This window comes from Lacerta agilis, chromosome 7, assembly GCF_009819535.1.
Source record: "Lacerta agilis isolate rLacAgi1 chromosome 7, rLacAgi1.pri, whole genome shotgun sequence".
NCBI classification, from domain to species: domain Eukaryota; kingdom Metazoa; phylum Chordata; class Lepidosauria; order Squamata; family Lacertidae; genus Lacerta; species Lacerta agilis.
In genome coordinates, this window is record NC_046318.1 from 7,282,970 (window position 1) to 7,303,161 (window position 20,192).

The window sequence follows — 20,192 nt, forward strand, 5'->3', positions numbered from 1 at the left end:
CCATGGACCAGAGCACGCCAGGCACGCCTATCCTTCACTGCCTCTCGCAGTTTGGCCAAACTCATGTTAGTAGCTTCAAGAACACTGTCCAACCATCTCATCCTCTGTCGTCCCCTTCTCCTTGTGCCCTCCATCTTTCCCAACATCAGGGTCTTTTCTAGGGAGTCTTCTCTTCTCACGAGGTGGCCAAAGTACTGGAGCCTCAACTTCAGGATCTGTCCTTCTAGTGAGCACTCAGGGCTCATTTTTTTGAGAAAGGATAGGTTTGATCTTGAAAACACACACACAAAAAACATAACTTAGCAACAACAACAAAAGCAACATTCCCCAGTTTAAAAGGCCACCAGTTGTTTAATTACCTAAAGTTTAATGAAAATAGTTAAAATTCTTTTTTGAAATCCCGTAAATTAAATAATAATAAAAAACGATGATATACATATTCTATACTGGCCACAGAAGTAATTTAGCAGCAGTAGCCATCCATCTGTCTCGAGAGACAATGGAGTGTGCCTCTGGGTTGTGAAGTCAAACTGCTGTGTTAGCAGGACCAAAGTGACCTCTAGTATGTATGGAGGTCCTGGGCTGCTCAGATGACAAGACCCCATCTTGGCCTCACTGGTGTCCAAAGAAAAGCAGAGCGATATGGCACCAGCTTGGCTGCAAGAGTTGCCGGAGGGAGGCAGACCAGGCACCATCCAACTGTCTTAGGGACTTGATTCCGGATTTGTGTGGGGTTTACTCTTCTTCTCCCGAAGATATCCTGCAAGACAGCAGAGGTTTAGGATCAGTTATCTTTCTCCTAGATCACGGGTAGGCAAACTAGGGCCCGGGGACCAGATGCGGCCCAATCGCCTTCTAAATCCGGTCCGTGGACAGTCCGGGAATCAGCGTGTTTTTACATGAGTAGAATGTGTCCTTTTATTTAAAATGCATCTCTGGGTTATTTGTGGGGCCTGCCTGGTGTTTTTATGAGTAGAATGTGTGCCTTTATTTAAAATGCATCTCTGGGTTATTTGTGGGGCATAGGAATTCGCTCATTATTATTTTTTTCCAAAATATTGTCCGGCCCCCAACAAGGTCTGAGGGACAGTGGACCAGCCCCCTGCTGAAAAAGTTTGCTGACCCTGTCCTAGATGGACTCCCTCCCCAGGTGAACAAGTTCCCTCTGCAGCACGTGCAGAAGTTGCCTTCTAAACCATTGGATTCACTATGGATCATGTCCCCTCAACCCTTCGCATGCAGGGGAAGTCCCCAACCCACCTTAACAGGCTGGTCAAAGCTGCTGTCACCTGCTGACAGCTTCTATGAGCCACAGGTGAGAGCTGAGTGCAGGGTAGGGACCAAAGGTGTACCGGTAAGAACGAGAGTTATAAATACGCTTGTGATGAGTTTTTTTTTTTACAAGCAGCTGCAGAAATGGAAAGGGGATGTGAGCAAGGGAAATGCTTGAAGAGAAAGAAACATGAGGTCATTCTGACAGATCTTAACGCATCAAAGTTTTCTTTTTCCAACCAGGTATACCATTTATGTGTGACAGAAATGGGGAAAGGTAAAACCTTGAAATGCTCGTAATCCCCACATATTTCTCTCAAAGCCGCATACTTTAGGAGTCACACAGATGGAAAAGGGATTCGCTGTCAACAGAGGCAGAAAAAGCTCCAGATTATGGATTGCACCTGGAAAAACCACCCAGTTCTTTCCCCCAAATTTGCACATAGATCATATAATACCAGTGAGTCATTTAATTAGATGACTAAGGGGAACTTCATGTTTTGAAGTTGTCATACGGATATTATTTTTGTACAGAAATAAGTACACCACCACGTGGGGAAAGTATACCTCTGTATGCACGTGAACTTTATGTTGTGTGGAAGTCACTTTGGGAATGAGTTGCAGCTTGGAAGGGAAAGGTATACCAGTGTGGTGTAGTGGTTAAGAACAGTGGACTCGTAATCTGGTGAACCGGGTTCGCGTCCCCGCTCCTCCACATGCAGCTGCTGGGTGACCTTGGGCTAGTCACACTTCTCTGAAGTCTCTCAGCCCCACTCACCTCACAGAGTGTTTGTTGTGGGGGAGGAAGGGAAAGGAGAATGTTAGCCGCTTTGAGACTCCTTCGGGTAGTGAAAAGCGGGATATCAAATCCAAACTCTTCTTCTTCTTCTTCTTCTTCTTCTTCTTCTTCTTCTTCTTCTTCTTCTTCCCAACCACTCACACTGTGGTCCTCCCCCAATTCTACCCTGGTGGAACTGTTACTTTTAAAATTACTTGCTTTGTCAAGGCACAGCTGAGGAGTGGAGATAGTTGGGACGGGGAAGGAACAGGAAAGGGAGAAAGAAAGAGAGAGAAATGCAATGGATAGATGGATGGGTTGTGTGTGTGTGCTTGCATGCATGAGAAGAAAGGGTGGGGTGGTTCTGACTCTGCCCTCATCCATTGCTAGCATGCAGTCCTGGAAGGCAGAGGCGTAGGAAGGTCAGGTGGTACCCGGTGCGGAAAATTTCTTGTCAAACCCCCCCATTGATCCCCCCCCAAAAAATGGTTTTACATTATTTCATATTTTCTTACAAAGAAATAATAACAAGTAATAATAATAATAAAACTTTTATTTATATCCCAGCTGAAGTCGGGCTCAGGGTGGCTAACATCAGGTACGTAACATTGGTATAAAATCAAACAATAATTAAATTACCTCCTAAAAACATCTCAATATCAAATTAAAGTCTAATTAGTTGACTTTCCACAGGGTTAGGGTTGGGAACAGTAAGTGCTCCACTGAACTGAAATTTCAGCCTTCACGACATAGGAAAACAGCCAAGTAAACAGCTATTTTGGTGGAGGAAGGTCAAGATATTAACCGATATGCATGAAATTTCGTATATAGCTATATAATTCCTAGTATAGTAAGATAAGACCTTTGGAGCAGGCATTTTAAAAAAAGGGTTTTTTTATGAACCGCCGTAGTAGGGCAGTAATTGTTCCTTGATAATTTGTCACCCCCTCCATTATGGAACATGGGGCGGACCACCCCCTACACACACACACACCTTGCTACGCCCCTGCTGGAAGGTTCCTCATGGAAGAATGTGGCCCTGGGGCTGCAAGAAGGTTCTCCACCCCGACACGAAGTCATCACCAACAATCTTTTCTCACCCTGTGCAGAGATGATCGAAGATCCATGTGCACGTTTGACCTGATGAAATCTATGTAGGAAAATCAGAGCATGTGAGGGGGAAAGGCCTGCATGAAGCCAGGATTTCACCCTGTGGATTAGTCTGTGTTAATAGTTTTCAAAGGACTACACTGTTTTAAAAGTTTCATTTTAATTATTTGTTCTTTTTTGAATGTGTGCTGTTCGATGAAATACGTTACGGTAGATTGATTTGTATCGCCACTTGCATTTTGTAGTTCTAAAGGTATATGCATTGAATTTGGGGGGCCCCATTAAAGCAATATTTGATTCACATTTGTAACACTTCTTTTTATATGAAAATCTGTGATGTACAAAATCCGTGTGAAAGCACAAACTTTCCTACGCATGCTGTCGAAACAAAATGCATTCATCTGTGTTTGAAATCTGAAGCAGCAAATGTTGCTGGTGGTTAAATGTCTACTGCCCTGCAGCACCATTAAGCAAAAGTTAGATCATTAGAAGGTAAGTGTTTTGCACAGCAGCAAAAGCAACCCTAGTTGAGAAAGCAATTGATGGGCAAATAGCTTATATGGCACTCTGCCTCCAAATGAACTATGCGGCAACAGACTTTTATTACATTAGGGATCTGATCTACAACTTCAGAGTTTCTGTAATATTGTTATGGCCATTATTTCCTGGCATGCAAAGTAGATAAATTGTCTCATCTTCTGGGCATCTTGAAACTTATTTTCTGCAGACAATCAAAGCTGATTAATGGGAAATTAGATGTGGCAGGAAGGGCTTTAAAAGCCCTTAGTCCCAAGCCAGCTGCAATTTAGGTGGCATGTACCAACACATAAAATAACAAATGACAACATCTCTTTGGAATACTTATTAAGGAAAGGCTTGAGGCTGGGAGGGCCTGGCATGATACAGATGTCAAAACAGCTTAGAGCGCAATCCTATGCATGCCTGCTCAGGACAGGAGGCTTCTTCCAGTTCGGTTCTCAGGTGTAATTCAATCGCATACCAGCAAATTCAGCTTGTGCTGTTCTAGTGCTATTTCGAGGTCTTGTGCAACAAACGAGTGTCCCCTAAGGACTGGACTTTTTGCAATAAGGAAAATGATGGGGAAATCCGCTGGAAAGTGTGGGATAACACAGTGTGTGCACAGCCTACAGATGTCCTCAACAGGACCATTTAACCAACCCTATGTACTTATTGGGAAAGGAGTACGACAAGGCTGTATATTGTCTCCCTGCCTATGTAACTTATATGAAGAATTCATCATGCGAAAGGCTGGGCTGGATGAATCCCAAACCGGAATTAAGATTGCTGGAAAAAATATCAACAACCTCAGATATGCTGATGATACAACCTGGCAGAAAGTGAGGAGGAATTAAAGAACCTTTTAATGAGGGTGAAAGAGGAAAGCGCAAAATATGGTATGAAGCTCAACATCAAAAAAACTAAGATCATGGCCACTGGTCCCATCACCTCCTGGCAAATAGAAGGGGAAGAAATGGAGGCAGTGAGAGATTTTACTTTCTTGGGCTCCATGATCACTGCAGATGGTGACAGCAGTCACGAAATTAGAAGACGCCTGCTTCTTGGGAGAAAAGCAATGACAAACCTAGACAGCATCTTAAAAAGCAAAGACATCACCTTGCCGACAAAGGTCCGTATAGTTAAAGCTATGGTTTTCCCAGTAGTAATGTACGGAAGTGAGAGGTGGACCATAAAGAAGGCTGATCGCCGAAGAATTGATGCTTTTGAATTATGGTGCTGGAGGAGACTCTTGAGAGTCCCATGGACTGCAAGAAGATCAAACCTATCCATTCTTAAAGAAATCAGCCCTGAGTGCTCACTGGAAGGACAGATCCTGAAGTTGAGGCTCCAGTACTTTGGCCACCTCACTTTGGCCCATTACTTACATCACAGGAGCCTGCACAACACAAAACACTGTTGTTGTATGTAGGTTTTATTTTGTTTTTTTATCTTATATTTTGAAAATGTACATCCAGGTTTTTTTTCCTTTAAATTTTTTTGGGGGCCCCCGTGCTCGCCTCGGCAGCACATATACTAAAAATTGGAACGATACGGGGGTAATTTTTTGGGGGGAGCCCAAGAGAGTGGGGCCCTAAACTATATCTTGTTCAGTTTATAGGTAAATCCGGCACTGGAGACCACCCTTTCTCAAGTCCAGTTCTCTCAAAGCAGGAATGAAAAGACGAGGCGCGCAGCTCTTGCACAAATTGCAGAAGCGGCTCCCGAGCTCAGGCCGGCTGCTCTGCAAAGCGGGACCTTCTTGAGCCAAACGTGGCCGCGAGGGGCGAGTGTTTTCACACCCGTAAATAATAGTAATATTGGCCACGCTCCCTACATTGGGGAAGCCGCCGAGGCGGAGGGAGGCAGCAGCCAGCTAGCCAGCCGGCGAGAGAGAAGCCCCTTCCGCCGCCCCGCCCCGGCCCGGCCCTCAGAGCGTCGGGCGCTGTTTCCGCGGGGACGCTGTGCATCTGCCGCACCGGTCCCCCAGCGACGCTGCTCTCCGGCTCTTCCTCCTGTCAGGCCGGCCGGGCCATGCCGTCGCGGGTGCTCTTCCTCGGCGGCGCCGGCGCCTGCGGGGTGTGCGGGGCTTCGGCGGCGGCCAGGCGGGTCCGGCTGCTCCTGCGACAGGTGGCGGCGTCGGGAAGCGGCGGCGCCGGGAGCGTCCGCACCGGCCGGGCCCGGCTTCTGCACTCGACCGGCAAGGCCGAAGGTAACGGCGGGGCCGAGAGGGCGCCTTCACGGGCCTCCGCCGGCTGCGGCGCCAAGGTCACCCCATAGCCGAGCGGGGTCTTTGGGAGCCGGGTCTTTTCCGGGTCGCCTCTTGGCGGCAGGCCTGGGGATCCAGAGGATCCCACAGGATCGGAGTCTTCCCGCAAGGTTGAGACGGAAAAGGCTGATGGGGCAACGGTACCCCTCTGGCCCTCCGTTTCTGATCTTCCTTTCCCGTGGCTGAGTGAGCTTATGGGACTCACCGCCACGAGAAGAGTTCGGCCCGGGTGACTTCTAGAAATAGAAATACTTTATTGTCGCTGTACCACATGTTTACAGCATAGCTGTCAACTTTTTACCCTTTTTAAGGAAAATTCCCCTTTTCCGAATAGGATTCCTCGCGAGAAAAGGGAAAAGCTGACAGCTATGGTTTACAGTGAGATTAAACTTCTGCTCCCAAAGGGTGTTTTTAAAGGCTGTTTTGTGGGGTTGCTATTCCAAGAGTGCTTCAGCCCTTCCAATGGAACCGCCACACACCGCTCTGCGCCAGCAAATTATTATTATTACTATTATTAATTGAATTTATATACCTCCCCGGGGGGGGGGGGTGTCAGGGTGGTTCACAGAATAAAATCCTTGGGGGAGAAGCAACCTGCTTGCTGGCTTTCTAGCAGCATCTGTGGAAACACAACATCCTTTTTTTTCTAAACCCTGTTTCCCCTTTAAGTCTTCTGCCATTCCAACGGGAGCTATTATGCTTTGCCTTTTTCCTTTACGCCGTAAAAATAATAATAGGAGTTGTTATTGACATGACTGGGCTCCTTCTGTTGAAATAAAGTAAACAAAAGCTACAAATTCTACAAGGAACTGGAAAAATAGGCCACATGGATAAATAGGAAATAGCCCCCCTCCCCCAGGCTGGCAGTAACAGGTCCTGCTAGCTAGGGATGATGGGAGTTGTAATCCAACAACATCTGGGGACCAGAGGTTGAGAAAGGCTGGGCATGAGACTATATCTTCATCAATATCATTAGTTATTTCATTTCTATACCACTTTATATTTCTAAGGGGAAAAAAACCTCAAAAGTGGTTTACAACACATTAACACTACTTTTACGCTACTTTTATTAGATCCTTTATTGTGGTTCTACTTTGGTGGGATTTCCTTCTAGCTGAGATTCCTGCATTGCAGGGGGTTGGGCTAGAGGACCCTTACGGTCCCTTCCAACTCTACAATTCTATGAGGTACACAGAATTGCAGCCTTGCTCTTAATTTCCCATAATAAATTTACTTAGATGCTCCATATTCCAGTATAATATAAAAGCAAACTATACGATTCTGTACCACTTTTATTATTTTGGTTTGCAGATAATAAAACTGTTTAACCTGTTTTTGAGGTCTAGGTTTAACACACTAGTATATTTTAAATGTGGTCATAAGTGACCCTGATTTTTAGTGGAACTTACTGCCACATACATGTGTTTTGGATGATCTCTCAGCTTTGATTTTCTATCACATTTATTTTGATTAAAGTGTTCCTGTTTCTGTTTTGACAATGTTCTAAGCTTCTATATGGGAACCTTTTCTATGTGTTTAGCTCAGCTCTGTATGACATCTTTGATGAGTATCTCCTTTTTGACAGTAGTCTTGCATGCTTTTCATTGTACTTCTGCTGGGGTTGTGATCATAACATCTTGTTGGGAGAGTGGTTTGCCCATTTTTCACTCTCAGTGTAAATACCTTGTTGTCTCCCAGGCGCACTAAGGATTTCTGAGCTTTTCCTTATCTCTTGCTTTTTAAAAACCTGGTAATAAGTATTTCCACAGCAAGATTCGTGTTTATCACCCAGTTGCCCAACAGCATCAGTTTTGATCAAAGTCCTTTTAGTTAATTTTTTGCTGGTTTCCCCCTGAAACTGTCTCGCAGAAACTCAGATTCATTTATGTTGCATTAAAAACATTATTAGAGAAAACTAACAACAGCTGACTTTAAAGAACATATTCAAAATGAGTAGTTAACCCTAGTGTTATGAAGTAACAATTTTTGAAAGGAGAAATGAGTATAAAACAATTTACAGCTGACAGGCAGGAAAGATAATTAAATCCTAAAATGGTTGAAATGGGATATGTTTGCCCCATGATCAAACAGAGATTTGTATAACATTCTCCCATTTATCACTTGAGAATCTAATGATTGAGCCCTAAATATCCCTGCCCTCTCTTTAGCTTCACTATGGCCACATATGCATCCCAGAAGCACTGAAAACAACAATAAAACTTGTATGTCAGTCTTCCATTACACCATGATGTTCTCAGCTATAATGAGCTGTGATTGCCATGTGGTATTTCAGAGCCCCCCTCCTTAATTTAGTGAAAAAATAAATGTTTTTACTCTTACAGCTTTTGGGGTCTATTCTGCCCCTCTTGGAATGACTGAGAAAACCACACTTGCAGGGTGCTTGCTGCAAGTCACTGCTCTTGCAAAATGTATTTAGATGTTTATTACCTGCCATATCTACAGGTGCTTAGCACAGAACTTGCTCTGCTTGTTTAATATGAAAAAAAAATCATAATCACAATAGATAATAGGGTGTACTATACACACGGGTGGCGCTGTGGTCTAAACCACAGAGCCTAGGGCTTGCCGATCAGAAGGTTGGTGGTTCGAATCCCTGAGACGGGGTGAGCTCCCGTTGTTCGGTCCCAGCTCCTGCCCACCTAGCAGTTCAAAAGCACGTCAAAGTGCAAGTAGATAAATAGGTACCACTCCGGCGGGAAGGTAAACAGCATTTCCGTGTGCTGCTCTGGTTCGCCAGAAGCGGCTTAGTCATGGCCACATGACCTGGAAGCTGTCTGAGGACAAACGCCGGCTCCCTCAGCCTATAGAACGAGATGAGCGCCGCAACCTCAGAGTCGTCCGCGACTGGACCTAACGGTCAGAGGTACCTTTACTTTTACCTTTATACACACACAGTAGTTTGAAGTGGATGTGAGGTATACATGCTTTTCTTGTTCTCCATGTGGCATTCTCCTCATCAAAATGCCAACCTACAACCGCCCCCCCCCCAAATAAAATACTGATATTCTCATTCTGTGGATATCCCAATAAGGAAAAACAAACCGTTTGTCATCTGTAGCTGCTGCTGGTGTGGATGCTTTTTAGTGCTTATTTTTTGGTGGGAAGTTTGTCATGTGTGTTTCATTGAGGACACTGTTGCCACACGCCCTATTTCAGTTTTCTCCTTACCTGATTGCAACCTAGCCATTGGGTTTTGGGTAGCCTACATGATGCCGAAGGCATCTCACACAGGGCTTCAAACCCTTGGAACTGCCCCCACCCCCAGCATCCTGGAGCGGGAGCATTGAGTGGACCTTGCCCAGAAAGCAAGGCAGAGAGCTTAAAAGCTGTTTCCATGCTGGGAAATTCTTGTGTGCATTTAATTACACAATTTCAGCTTGCCAGGACTCAGGTGTAATAATGCTTAAAATAGATCTATATGGTTTAAACTAGATTTGAGTGGGGCTGTGCTAAGCATGACTAAGCCTGGATCCAACCCCACACCTTTAAATAAAATGTTAAGTATCACAACTTGAATGAATGACCTTTTTTTGTAGAATCTCTGCAAAGTGGTTGATGCAGCTATCAATTTACATGTGTCCCTTTTCTAAAGTTATTGGGGTTGCAAAGGCCAGGAGTTGGAAGGTAGATATACGTACTAGGTTTGCTACTCTGTACAAAGGTTTACTATTGCAACTATTGACACAGAGAGCAAAGGCTATAACAAAGATTTTATGGTTAAAATGCCATCTTGTGTCATGCCTGCAGGAAGGTTCAGAAAATATTATGTGCCTGAATGAGCAAACGCCTTTCTCTTTGTAGGCTGTGTTAGATTTGTAATGATTGTATCAAATGGCCTCGGTCCAGTATACCTGAAGGAGCGTCTCCACCCCCACCGTTCTGCTTGGACACTGAGGTCCAGCGCTGAGGGCCTTCTGGCTGTTCCCTTGCTGCGAGAAGCCAAGTTACAGGGAACCAGACAGAGGGCCTTCTCGGTAGAGGCACCCGCCCTGTGGAACACCCTCCCACCAGATGTCAAAGAGAAAAACAACTAGCAGACTTTTAGAAGACACCTGAAAGCAGCCCTGTTTAGGGAAGCTTTTGATGTTTAATAGATTATTGTATTTTAACATCCTGTTGGAAGCCGTCCAGAGTGGCTGGGGAAACCCAGCCAGATGGGCGGGGAATAAAAAAATAAATATATAGTTAGCAATCAGTGACAGTTCTCCCTTTTCTTTTCAGGTGATACTGTTACTATTGGAGATGTGTCATACAAACTCAAAATTCCAAGAAATCCAGAACTTGTCCCAGTGAACCACAGTAAGAAACAATATTCTTCTAATACCCAGCTGGTTAAACATATATGAATAATAATAATGATTTTAAAATTTATTTTCACCCCACCCTTCTCCCTGACCATCTCAAGGCAGCTTACAGATAAGAACAAGATTCGCTAAAAATAGAAAGAAATCATTAAAAACAATTAATCTGTAATTGATTTTTTTAAAAGCTTTTTGATGTTATACTGTGAATTTATGTCAGAAGCCAGCTTGGCAGGATTTGACTATAAGGCAGCCTGCAAATAGTTAAATAAATATTAGAAGAGTTTGATTACTACAGGATGGAGAGAAGGAGGAAAGATAAAAGGAAATGCGAGATGGAGAAAGTCTGGGAAGATAACATTTTTTTGCTTGCCTTCATTAGTAATGGATAATTACTTTACGTTAAGCTGAGCACTAGTAAAATAAAACTGTAAGATCAACTAAACATATTTGCCAATTCCTACCTACAAGCCTTTCTATGCTCTTGTTATTTCATATAAAGGAAATAGTGAAATTTTGTAAGAGCTGGTTATAGTATTGAAAAGTGCATTGAATGCCCTTGTGTCCGTAGGGTCTGTGGCCCTGAGGTTTTGGGGGTATTCTTGATGCATTAATGTTCTGTTCCTATCTGACAGGTTGTTTTGCATTCTCGAGTTTTCTTTCTATTTTAGGTGTCTCTTAAATCTGATCCAATTTCTTTTCTTCAAACCGTAACTAAAAATAGAACTAGCTAAATTTATTAATGTGAAATGTACCAGGAGCGTGGAGTTGCATAGCAAGTAAACTGCTCTTGGGCTTCTGATGCTGGCTGTGATCACACATCATGTTAAGCCGTACTTAATGGTTCATTATGGTTTAATGTGAACAAGCCCCCTGCCCCCTGCTGAGAAGTCCCGGCTTCTGGCTACACCATGCCGAGAACAGCAAGATGTGCAGGGTAGATCTGCTCCAGGGGACCCCAGGGATGCCACACCAGCATTTAAAGCTGTTTTCAAATCCCTGTTGTGCATTAACCGTGCCTAAGCCATGGGACTCTTGGGACCCATGGACTGCAAAAAGATCAAACTTATCCATCCTTAAAGAAATCAGCCCTGAGTGCTCACTGGAAGGACAGATCCTGAAGTTGAGGCTCCAGTACTTTGGCCACCTCATGAGAAGAGAAGACTCCCTGGAAAAGACCCTGATGTTGGGGAAGATGGAGGGAACAAGGAGAAGGGGACGACAGAGGATGAGATGGTTGGACAGTGTTCTCGAAGCGACTAGCATGAGTTTGGCCAAACTGCGGGAGGCAGTGGAGGATAGGGGTGCCTAGCGTGCTCTGGTCCATGGGGTCACGAAGAGTTGGACACGACTGAACAACTGAACAACAACAACAAAAGCCTGGCAAAGGAAGCTCACACGTAAGAGAGAATGAGCCATGTGGAGAATAGAAAAAAGCCAGCATTGGTCTTTTCCGGGGACTACAGCACCTTGCATAGCCCAGGGGTAGCCAACATGGTGCTCTTCAGAGGTGATTTAACTCCAGCTCCCATCAGCCAGCATGGCCAGCAGTCAGGAATGATGGGAGCTGTAGCCCAGCAACCTTGAGAGGGAGTCCACTACATTGGCTATCGCTGCAATAGCTCGATGGCCATTCCCGAGAAGACACTCTCTTGTATTTGTCTCATTTGTACCCCCAAGAAGCTAAAAGAGCTGCCTTTGTGTTACTCTCATTTCACCTTCGTAAGTATCTTGTGAGTGCTGGCAGAAATGATGTGCTAAAGTCTATCCAGGGACTTCCAGCGATGAGCAGAGATTACTTATTTGTTTGTTTAGTTGCCTAACAGTCTTGAGACGCCTTAAAGTTTAATCAAATGTCCAGCCGGAGGAAAATCTTAACCTAGCTCACCCGCTGCCTCGCCTTTAAACTCAAGACTCTAGATCAGGCTTCCTCAACCTTGGCCCTCCAGATGTTTTGAGACTACAATTCCCATCTTCCCTGGCCACTGGTCCTGCTAGCTAGGGATCATGGGAGTTGTAGGCCAGAAACATCTGGAGGGCCGAGGTTGAGGAAGCCTGCCCTAGATGGCACTTCCTTTTATTAATTTAACTCCAGCTCCCATCAGCCTTAGCCAGCATGGCCAGCAGTCAGGAATTATGGGAGCTGTAGCCCATTAATTAAAATTAATTTAATTTTCTGTTCCATTTTATGCATCCCGGACACAGTCAGTTGCATTGGTTTGAACTTCAATAGATATGAAATGTTTGTATTCTGAAAAAAGGACCTCTAAGCAGTGAGGCTAGAAAGATTAATTCAGAAATTGAAGAGCAGTATCAAAACTATTAAAGGTGCTTCGGAATTTAAAAATATTTTTTTTGTAAATTCTTAATTTAGAATCATGAGATACCCAGTCAGGACAGAGTGTTCTTTATGTATGTCACAACAGCTGCTAGAATTTTATTTGCAAGAAAATGGAAAGGCGAAGAATGGCAAATGAAGTTGATGGACTTTATGGAACTTGCTGAACTGACCGCGAGACTCCGAGACCAGAGGGAGGAGAGAGTCCAACAAGATTGGAAGAAATTCAAGGACTACTTAATAAATCGTGAAAAATTAGATATTTGAAGCAGAACCAGTTTGTTTAAATGGCTTTAGCTAGGTGACGTTATACAAAATAGTATATAAGAAGTGATGTTATAAATGGCTTAGGTTTGTTTAGTAATGTTTAAGGTTATGTAGTTTAAGAAATGAATTATATATGGTTAGCCGGTATGTTTATAGTATATTAAGAATGATGATGAATGTTTCAGAAAATAGTTACAAAGTTACCAATTTAGTAGTAGTAAATAAGGATTTATTTTGTGTTCCTGTTTTTGTTAGGTATGTATTTTTCCATTTATTATTTTTATTGTTGTTTTAATTTGTTTGTTGTGTTTCTTTGTTTATTGTTATTGTTGTTATGGCTTTTCGTTTGTATTCGTTGTTTACTGTAGAAAATAAAATTTTATATATAAAAAAAGTAAATTCTTAATTTAGACCAAAGTCCACGCTTTTCTCATTCAGTTTCAGACTCTGTGGCTCAGTCTGTAATTCAGCATTTAAGATGGATCATGCAAAAAGACCTTTTGGGCCAAGACGTCTTTCTTATAGGACCACCTGGGCCTCTTCGGCGATCGATTGCTATGCAGTACTTGGTAAGTTTGGGGAGAGAGGCTTAATTTTCATTTGGAAACTGGAGTGGACATTAGTAATTCTTAGGTTTCGGTGTAGTAATGTTTAGCAGTCTAAGAGACACGTAGCCTGGGAGAGTATCTTTTTGGATTTCTGGCAGAAGGCCCTGTAAAGTGTCCATCCCGGTGTGCAGAAAGTATATTTGGTGATCAAGGATTGTTTAGAGTTACTTCCCAATTTTGAAGCCTTTGAATCAAACCAAGAACATACTACAGCTGAGTTTCTAGACCGGTGACTGGGAGTGGCTGCTGGGACCATATAACACCAGTCCTGATGGATCTTCATTGGCTCCCAGTGCATTTCTGAGCACAATTCAAAGTCTTGGTGCTGACCTTTAAATCTCTAAACAGCCTTGGCCCAATATACCCGAAGGAGCATCTCCACCCCCATCACTCAGCCCAGACACTGAGGTCCTCCTCTGAGGGTCTTCTGCTCGTTCCCTCCCTGCGAGAAGCAAAGTTACAGGGAACCAGGCTGAGGGCCTTCTCGGCAGTGGCCCCCTCCCTGTGGAATGCCCTCCCATCAGATGTCAAGGAAATAAACAACCATCTGACTTTTAGAAGACATCTGAATGCAGCCCTGTATTGAGAAATTTTTAATGTCTGATGTTTTACAATTTTTTTATATGTGCTGTAACCCGCCCAGAGTGGCTGGGTATAAATAAAACAACAACAACTAGATAAGATGTTAGATTAGGATTAAGAATAATTGTTAATGAGTGTTAAAGTAGTTACAAAGTTACTAAAGTAAATTCGAACTGAACGCAGAAGAGAGAACGTGAGGAAGTCCCCTAAGTAAGATTTGAAATAAGGTTAAAATAATCATATTGGTGTGTTCCTGTGTTCCTGTGGGGTGTTAGGTATGTATCAGTTTTATTTGATTGTTATTTGTATTTTGTAGTGTGTTTGTATTTTATGTAGTATGTATGCTTTTTATTTGTTGTTTTGTGTGGAAATACCAATAAATTCTTTATAAAAACAACAACAACAACTATTATTATTATTATTACTATTACTATTACTATTACTAGCTGGGTTTTTTTCATTGTTTGTTGCCCCAAACATTTGGTGTATTTATTTTATTGACACAGTCAAACTGGGGTTTAGACCCGGTTTTGGCACAGAAACCACTTTGGTCACCCTGTATGATGACCTTTGTCAGGAGAGAGACAGGGGAAACATGTCCTTGTTAATTCTCCTCAGCCTCTCAGTGGCTTTTTCTACCATTGACCATGGTATCCTACTGGAGCGGCTGTCTGAGTTGGGGGGTGGGGGGGTGCCATTGCTACGCTGTGGTTCAATCCAGATAAGACTGAGGCACTGGGTGGTTCCCTAGACCAGAAGGCTGGGAGGTTGCCTGCTCTTGATGGACTTACACTCCCTCTGAGGGAGCAGGTATGCAGCTTGGGGATATTCAGGATCCTTTGCTGTTACTTGAGGCTCAGGTAGCCCCAGTGGCATGGAGTGCCTTCCATCAGCGTTGACTGGTAGCCCAGCTGCACCCCTACCTGAGCAGGAATAGCTTAACTTCTGTTGTCTAAGTCTATTACTGCAATTACTTCAAGTCTTTGAAGACTTGATTCTTTTAAGGGAGTTTTTAGGTTTTTAAGAAGAGCCTTTTTAGCTATGTTTTTATAGAATTGTTTTATTTTATTTTGACTACGGCAGACCAACACAGCTACCTGCTTGAATCTATTACAGTGGTGCCCCGCTAGACGAAAATAATTCGTCCTGCGAAAATTTTCGTCTAGCGGGTTTTTCATCTAGCGAAGCAGCAATGCAAGCCGCGCTTTCACTAGATGAAATAAAAAAGATGAAAAATTTTCGTCTTGCGAGGCAGCCCCATAGACTTTTTCGTCTTGAGGAGCTGCCTTCTGCTAGACGAATGCCTTCGTCTAGCGAGTTTTTCGTCTAGCGAGGCATTCGTCTAGCGGGGCACCACTGTATTGCAGTGCGTCACTCTGCATTGTGTTCCAACATTTATATAATAATAATAATATTAATAATAATAATAATAATAATAATAATAATAATAATAATAATAATAAATTTGTACCCCGCCCATCTGGCTGGGTCTCCCCAGCCACTCTGGGCGGCTTCCAACAAATATTAAAATACATTAAAATGTTATATGAATGGCACATACTCAGGAAATGCACTGTGATCCTCCAGCTCCCAAAACATTTCATGAGCAACCATTAAGTGCTAGAGTCAAACACATTTTCACTTATATGTACCCAAAGGAATACAACACAAATGAAACAAAGTTTTCAACAATACTATTAATGATGCTGAAGTAATAGCAATGCTGTTTATACGTTTATGATTATTGCTCTCTGTCATGCTATGAGTCACACTGATGGAACATATTGCAAGATCTTTTTTACCTCGGTGTCTCTCTCTTATCTCTCCTTTTAGCAGGCCTCCTTACTTTGTTTTGATCCATCCAAGTGATTTAAAGCTGAATGTTTCGGAAATGTTCATAAGGAAGTGGCCTGCGAAAAAAATAAAAAATAAAATGCAACCATGCTGATTGAGGGAGAGCACTAAACTGGGCCTCAAGAGATGGTGTTGCTCTTTAGTTTTATACCATTTAGTGATGTATCTCTGCCTCTGTTGGATAGTTTACTGTGACGCTGTGCTGATTGCAATCTGTATGTTTTCAAATATTGTGCTATGTCCTACAGGAGTTGACCAAGCGAGAAGTGGAGTACATTGCACTCTCCAGGGACACAACAGAAACAGATCTCAAACAGCGGAGAGAGATCCGAGCTGGGACTGCTTACTACATTGATCAGGTGAGTACCTATAATCGCCACGGGTCTTTATTGTCAGTTTGATGAGAACTGATGATTTCTGGGCAAGGTTCTTGAGAGCGTGGTTGCCAACCAGATCCAGGTGCTCTTGAGGAGTCAGATTTCCTAGATCCATTTCAGCCGGAATTCAAGCCTGGTTTTGATATGGAAACTTCCTTGGAGAAGAGGGAGGGTGTGTGTGGAGACAGGGAAGAAGAAGGGTGTGGGGCCAGGATAGTGGTGGTTTAGGTTAGGATGAGTTTAACATGAAACTATGGATCGAAAGATGTTTCTGTATTACAGCAACTAAGATGGTGAGTGCACGAATCTTTAAAACAACTACGGTATGTTCTCAAGAAAATAAAGTTCCGTTCTTTTTGGTGCCAAGGAGGAATCGTCATTATTGGTCCAGCAGGGTATCAAATCTCACAGAGGTGTGGACTCAAGAAAGGGCAAAACTTACCTGAGGAAAGGGAGGTGATAGTTTGTGTCCTAGAGTCGCACAGAGAAGGGTTAGATGGTGAAAACCTAGAGTGCCACGAGGTTGCCAGAGTGTTGAGGCAAATCGAGACAGTGGGGATCCGATCTGAGGGAGGCCCTTTACTGTAGGCAAGAGGTTGTTCATTTAAGTAACCCAGAGTACTGAGGATACCAGGCCACGAAAGCTGGGAAAAGACTCTCATTACTATTAAGCCCTTGAAGCAAGAGGGGTTTGTTTTGAGGCGAACCGAGTGGAGGGGGGTTGGTTCCACCACTGTACCCTTTTGGACACGATTTTAGTAATTGAGAGGTGGGGGTTCGTCGCATGATGACTTGTGTTGAGAGAGAGAGAGAGAGATACAGAGAGAGTGTGACTCCATGGATCCTCCTTGATCTCTTCGTAACTTTTGATACTGTTGACCATAGTAACCTTCTGGGTTGACTGTTTGAGTTTGGGTTTTGGGGGCCCTGTGCTACAGGGATTCCATTCCTGCTTGAATTGATGGCTCCAAAATGTGGTTCCTAGAGGAGCAATGCTTGGCTCTGGGGATTCTCCAGTGTGGGGTCCCACAGGAGTCAGCTCTGCCCCTGCCCCATGCTGTGTAACATCTACATGAAACTGCTGAGTGGGATCGTACAGAGTTTAGTAGTGCATTTGCACCAATATGCTGATCACACACACAGCTACATTTCTCCTTTGCATTTTGAATTAGTTATTGGTTCTGATAATAGACTAGATCAGGGATGGTCAGCTCTCAAGAGACTGCAATCTACTTTCAGAGTTAATAATTGGCATTTTTGGGGGGGTTCAGCTCAAAGTTGTTGAACTTTTTTTAGGGAGGAAAGCCCCCTTTTTTAGGGGTTCAGCTCAAAGTTTTAGAGCTTTTTTGGGTAGGGGAGAAACCCCTTTTTTAGGGGTTAAGAAAACTTTTTTGGGGGGGGTTAAGGGCAAGGGACAAAGGGGTAAAGTCACTCACAAAAAGATCACTATGGATGAAAACAGCAGCACAGAGAAAGCTCCGTCTTCCCTTCCAGAGATAAAACCACAATGGAGGGGGGTGGGGCAGGAGTCAGTTTTAGCGACGCTAAGGAAAGGGAGCCAGAGATCGACCGCGATCTACCAAAAACTAGCAGGGATCTACCAGTAGATCGCGATCGACCTGTTGGACATCCCTGGACTAGATGAGGGCCAATAAACTGAAGCTTAATCTAGTCAACACTGAGATGCTGTGGTGGGTGGTTCCTCTGACTGGCATATTTGTGTGGCCCCTACTCTAGAGGGGCCATTCTCCTTTGGAAGGAGGGGGGGCAGTTCTCCTGGATCCATTGCAGTACCTTGGAGCACAGGTGGCCTCAGTGCCACAATGTCCTTTCATTTAGTTGTCCTACTGCAACACTATCTCGACAGGAATAACAAGGCTATAGTAAAATATGCTGTATGTAAAGGTAAGGCCCCCAATTCTTACAATTCACATTCTCCCCTGAAAGTTGACAGATACTCCTTCCCCGTTTTCACAGGGGAATACGGTCCTGCAAATGTGTGCAGTGGGAAATATTTAGCCTAGCTTTCGTTTTGTGGGCTCTCATTTAGCTGTTTTTGCTTCTGAAGCTGATTTTGTTTTGATGGGCAGTGTGCCGTACGAGCAGCCACCGAAGGTAGAATCTTGGTTCTGGAAGGCTTGGAGAAGGCCGAGCGGAATGTCTTGCCCGTGTTGAACAATTTACTGGAGAACCGGGAGATGCAACTTGAAGATGGCCGCTTTCTCATGTCAGCGGAACGTTATGACAAACTGCTGAAGGTATTGGGTTGTTCCATCAATATTAGATCCCAAACAACATTAGATCTAAAATAAAAGTTGCTGGAGAAGCCTTGATTTCCAGAAGGCTTATTCTTTATGTGGCTTTTTCTATAGTTGCTCCTTCCCTGCTGGATCTCTCGAGTAACATTTTACTCTATGGAACTCTTCCTTTCTTCATTATATTTCTAAACATGTTTGCCCTTAAATACCACAATATCTATCCAACACACGCTTCTAATAGCGGGGAGATCGGTACACCAATAGGAATCCTGTACTACCCCCCCTATTGCCCAACTTCCAGAACTTGCACTCGGAAAACTGGGTCTCCCTAATAGGAAGGTTGGTGAAAACTAATGACTTCTTAAAAATCACTGCAACCTCCCTCCCCAGCCAAACGACCTGGGTTGCTGTGCGTAAGAGAAACCTGGTGGACAAGCAGTGGCAAGAACAGGCACAGCTACCATGCCCAGCCATGTCTCTGTTACATGTACAGGTCAATTCCTCGATCGAGTCATGGATGGCTCTGTTCTTATGAATCATTGACCTGGGATTGCAGATAATGATGAAGAAGAGTTTGGATTTGATATCCCGCTTTATCACTACCCTACGGAGTCTCAAAGCGGCTAACAATCTCCTTTCCCTCCCCCCCCCCCACAACAAACACTCTGTGAGGTGAGTGGGGCTGAGAGACTTCAAAGAAGTGTGTGACTAGCCCAAGGTCACCCAGCAGCTGCATGTGGAGGAGCGGAGGCACGAACCCGGTTCACCAGATTACGAGACTACCGCTCTTAACCACTACACCACACTGGCTCTTTGTCTGGTTCCCTTGGCATGTACCGACATTCGCCCCACCTTTTTTTAAGGAAGTTTTTTTTTTTTTTAATGTTTTCAGGGTTATGGTTCACTGTGAAAGCAACAGATCACTAATGTGTAAAGTGACTTTTAACATCCTAAAATCAAGATGCAGTTTTGTTAATACTGGCATTTGTATTGAAGCTGAAGGAGTGTAAGCTCCGTGTCTTCCAGATCTATAAGTCATTTTTTGTCCAGTTCAAACAGCTCTTCATTAGGTACTCTGAATAGTGGGTCTTTTTTTCTGAAGTGGTTGCAGAATTCTAATTACAGACTTAATTTATTCAGGAGCATAATAAATCAGAGCTGGATGCATGGAAGATTGTTAGAGTCAGTGAAAACTTCAGAGTCATTGCCCTGGGCCTTCCCGTCCCTCGATATTTGGGTAACCCATTAGACCCACCCCTGCGATCTAGATTTCAAGCAAGAGATGTTTATTATCTACCGTTTAAGGTAAGTAATGTTTCAGGTGCCTGGGGTTGTACCCAAAGTACAGTTGAATGATGCTTTAATGTGTGCATTTACACAGGAGTCAAAGGTGTTCTAAAGGAGGGAAATGAAATGATGGAGGAGCTGAATGAATTATTTGCTTTTTTCCACTGTGGAAGGGCAGATGCCTATGTCTTTACCAACTTTATCAGGAAGGAACTGAGGCAAATAATAGTGACAAGAGCTGATGTTTTAGGCCATGTTGACAAATTAAAAATCAAGGCTTCACCAGGTCTAGATGGCATCTACACAGGAGCTATTTAAGAACTCAAAATTAGAATTGCTAATCATTTAGCAAAA

At 43.6% G+C, this 20,192-nt stretch overlaps 1 protein-coding gene across 2 annotated transcripts in view; it reads left to right on the forward strand.

The window, feature by feature from the left end:
- The first annotated feature begins 5,648 nt into the window (after positions 1-5,648).
- VWA8 (von Willebrand factor A domain containing 8) overlaps positions 5,649-20,192 on the forward strand; it is a 93,997-nt gene continuing 79,453 nt past the window's right edge. For both annotated transcript variants that reach the window (XM_033154306.1, XM_033154305.1), the window contains exons 1-6: positions 5,649-5,888; positions 10,188-10,265; positions 13,311-13,441; positions 16,165-16,275; positions 18,384-18,551; positions 19,692-19,856. In XM_033154306.1, coding sequence (XP_033010197.1) covers positions 5,711-5,888; positions 10,188-10,265; positions 13,311-13,441; positions 16,165-16,275; positions 18,384-18,551; positions 19,692-19,856 — 831 coding nt within the window. In that variant the 5' untranslated portion in view covers positions 5,649-5,710. The remainder of the gene's footprint in view (positions 5,889-10,187; positions 10,266-13,310; positions 13,442-16,164; positions 16,276-18,383; positions 18,552-19,691; positions 19,857-20,192) is intronic.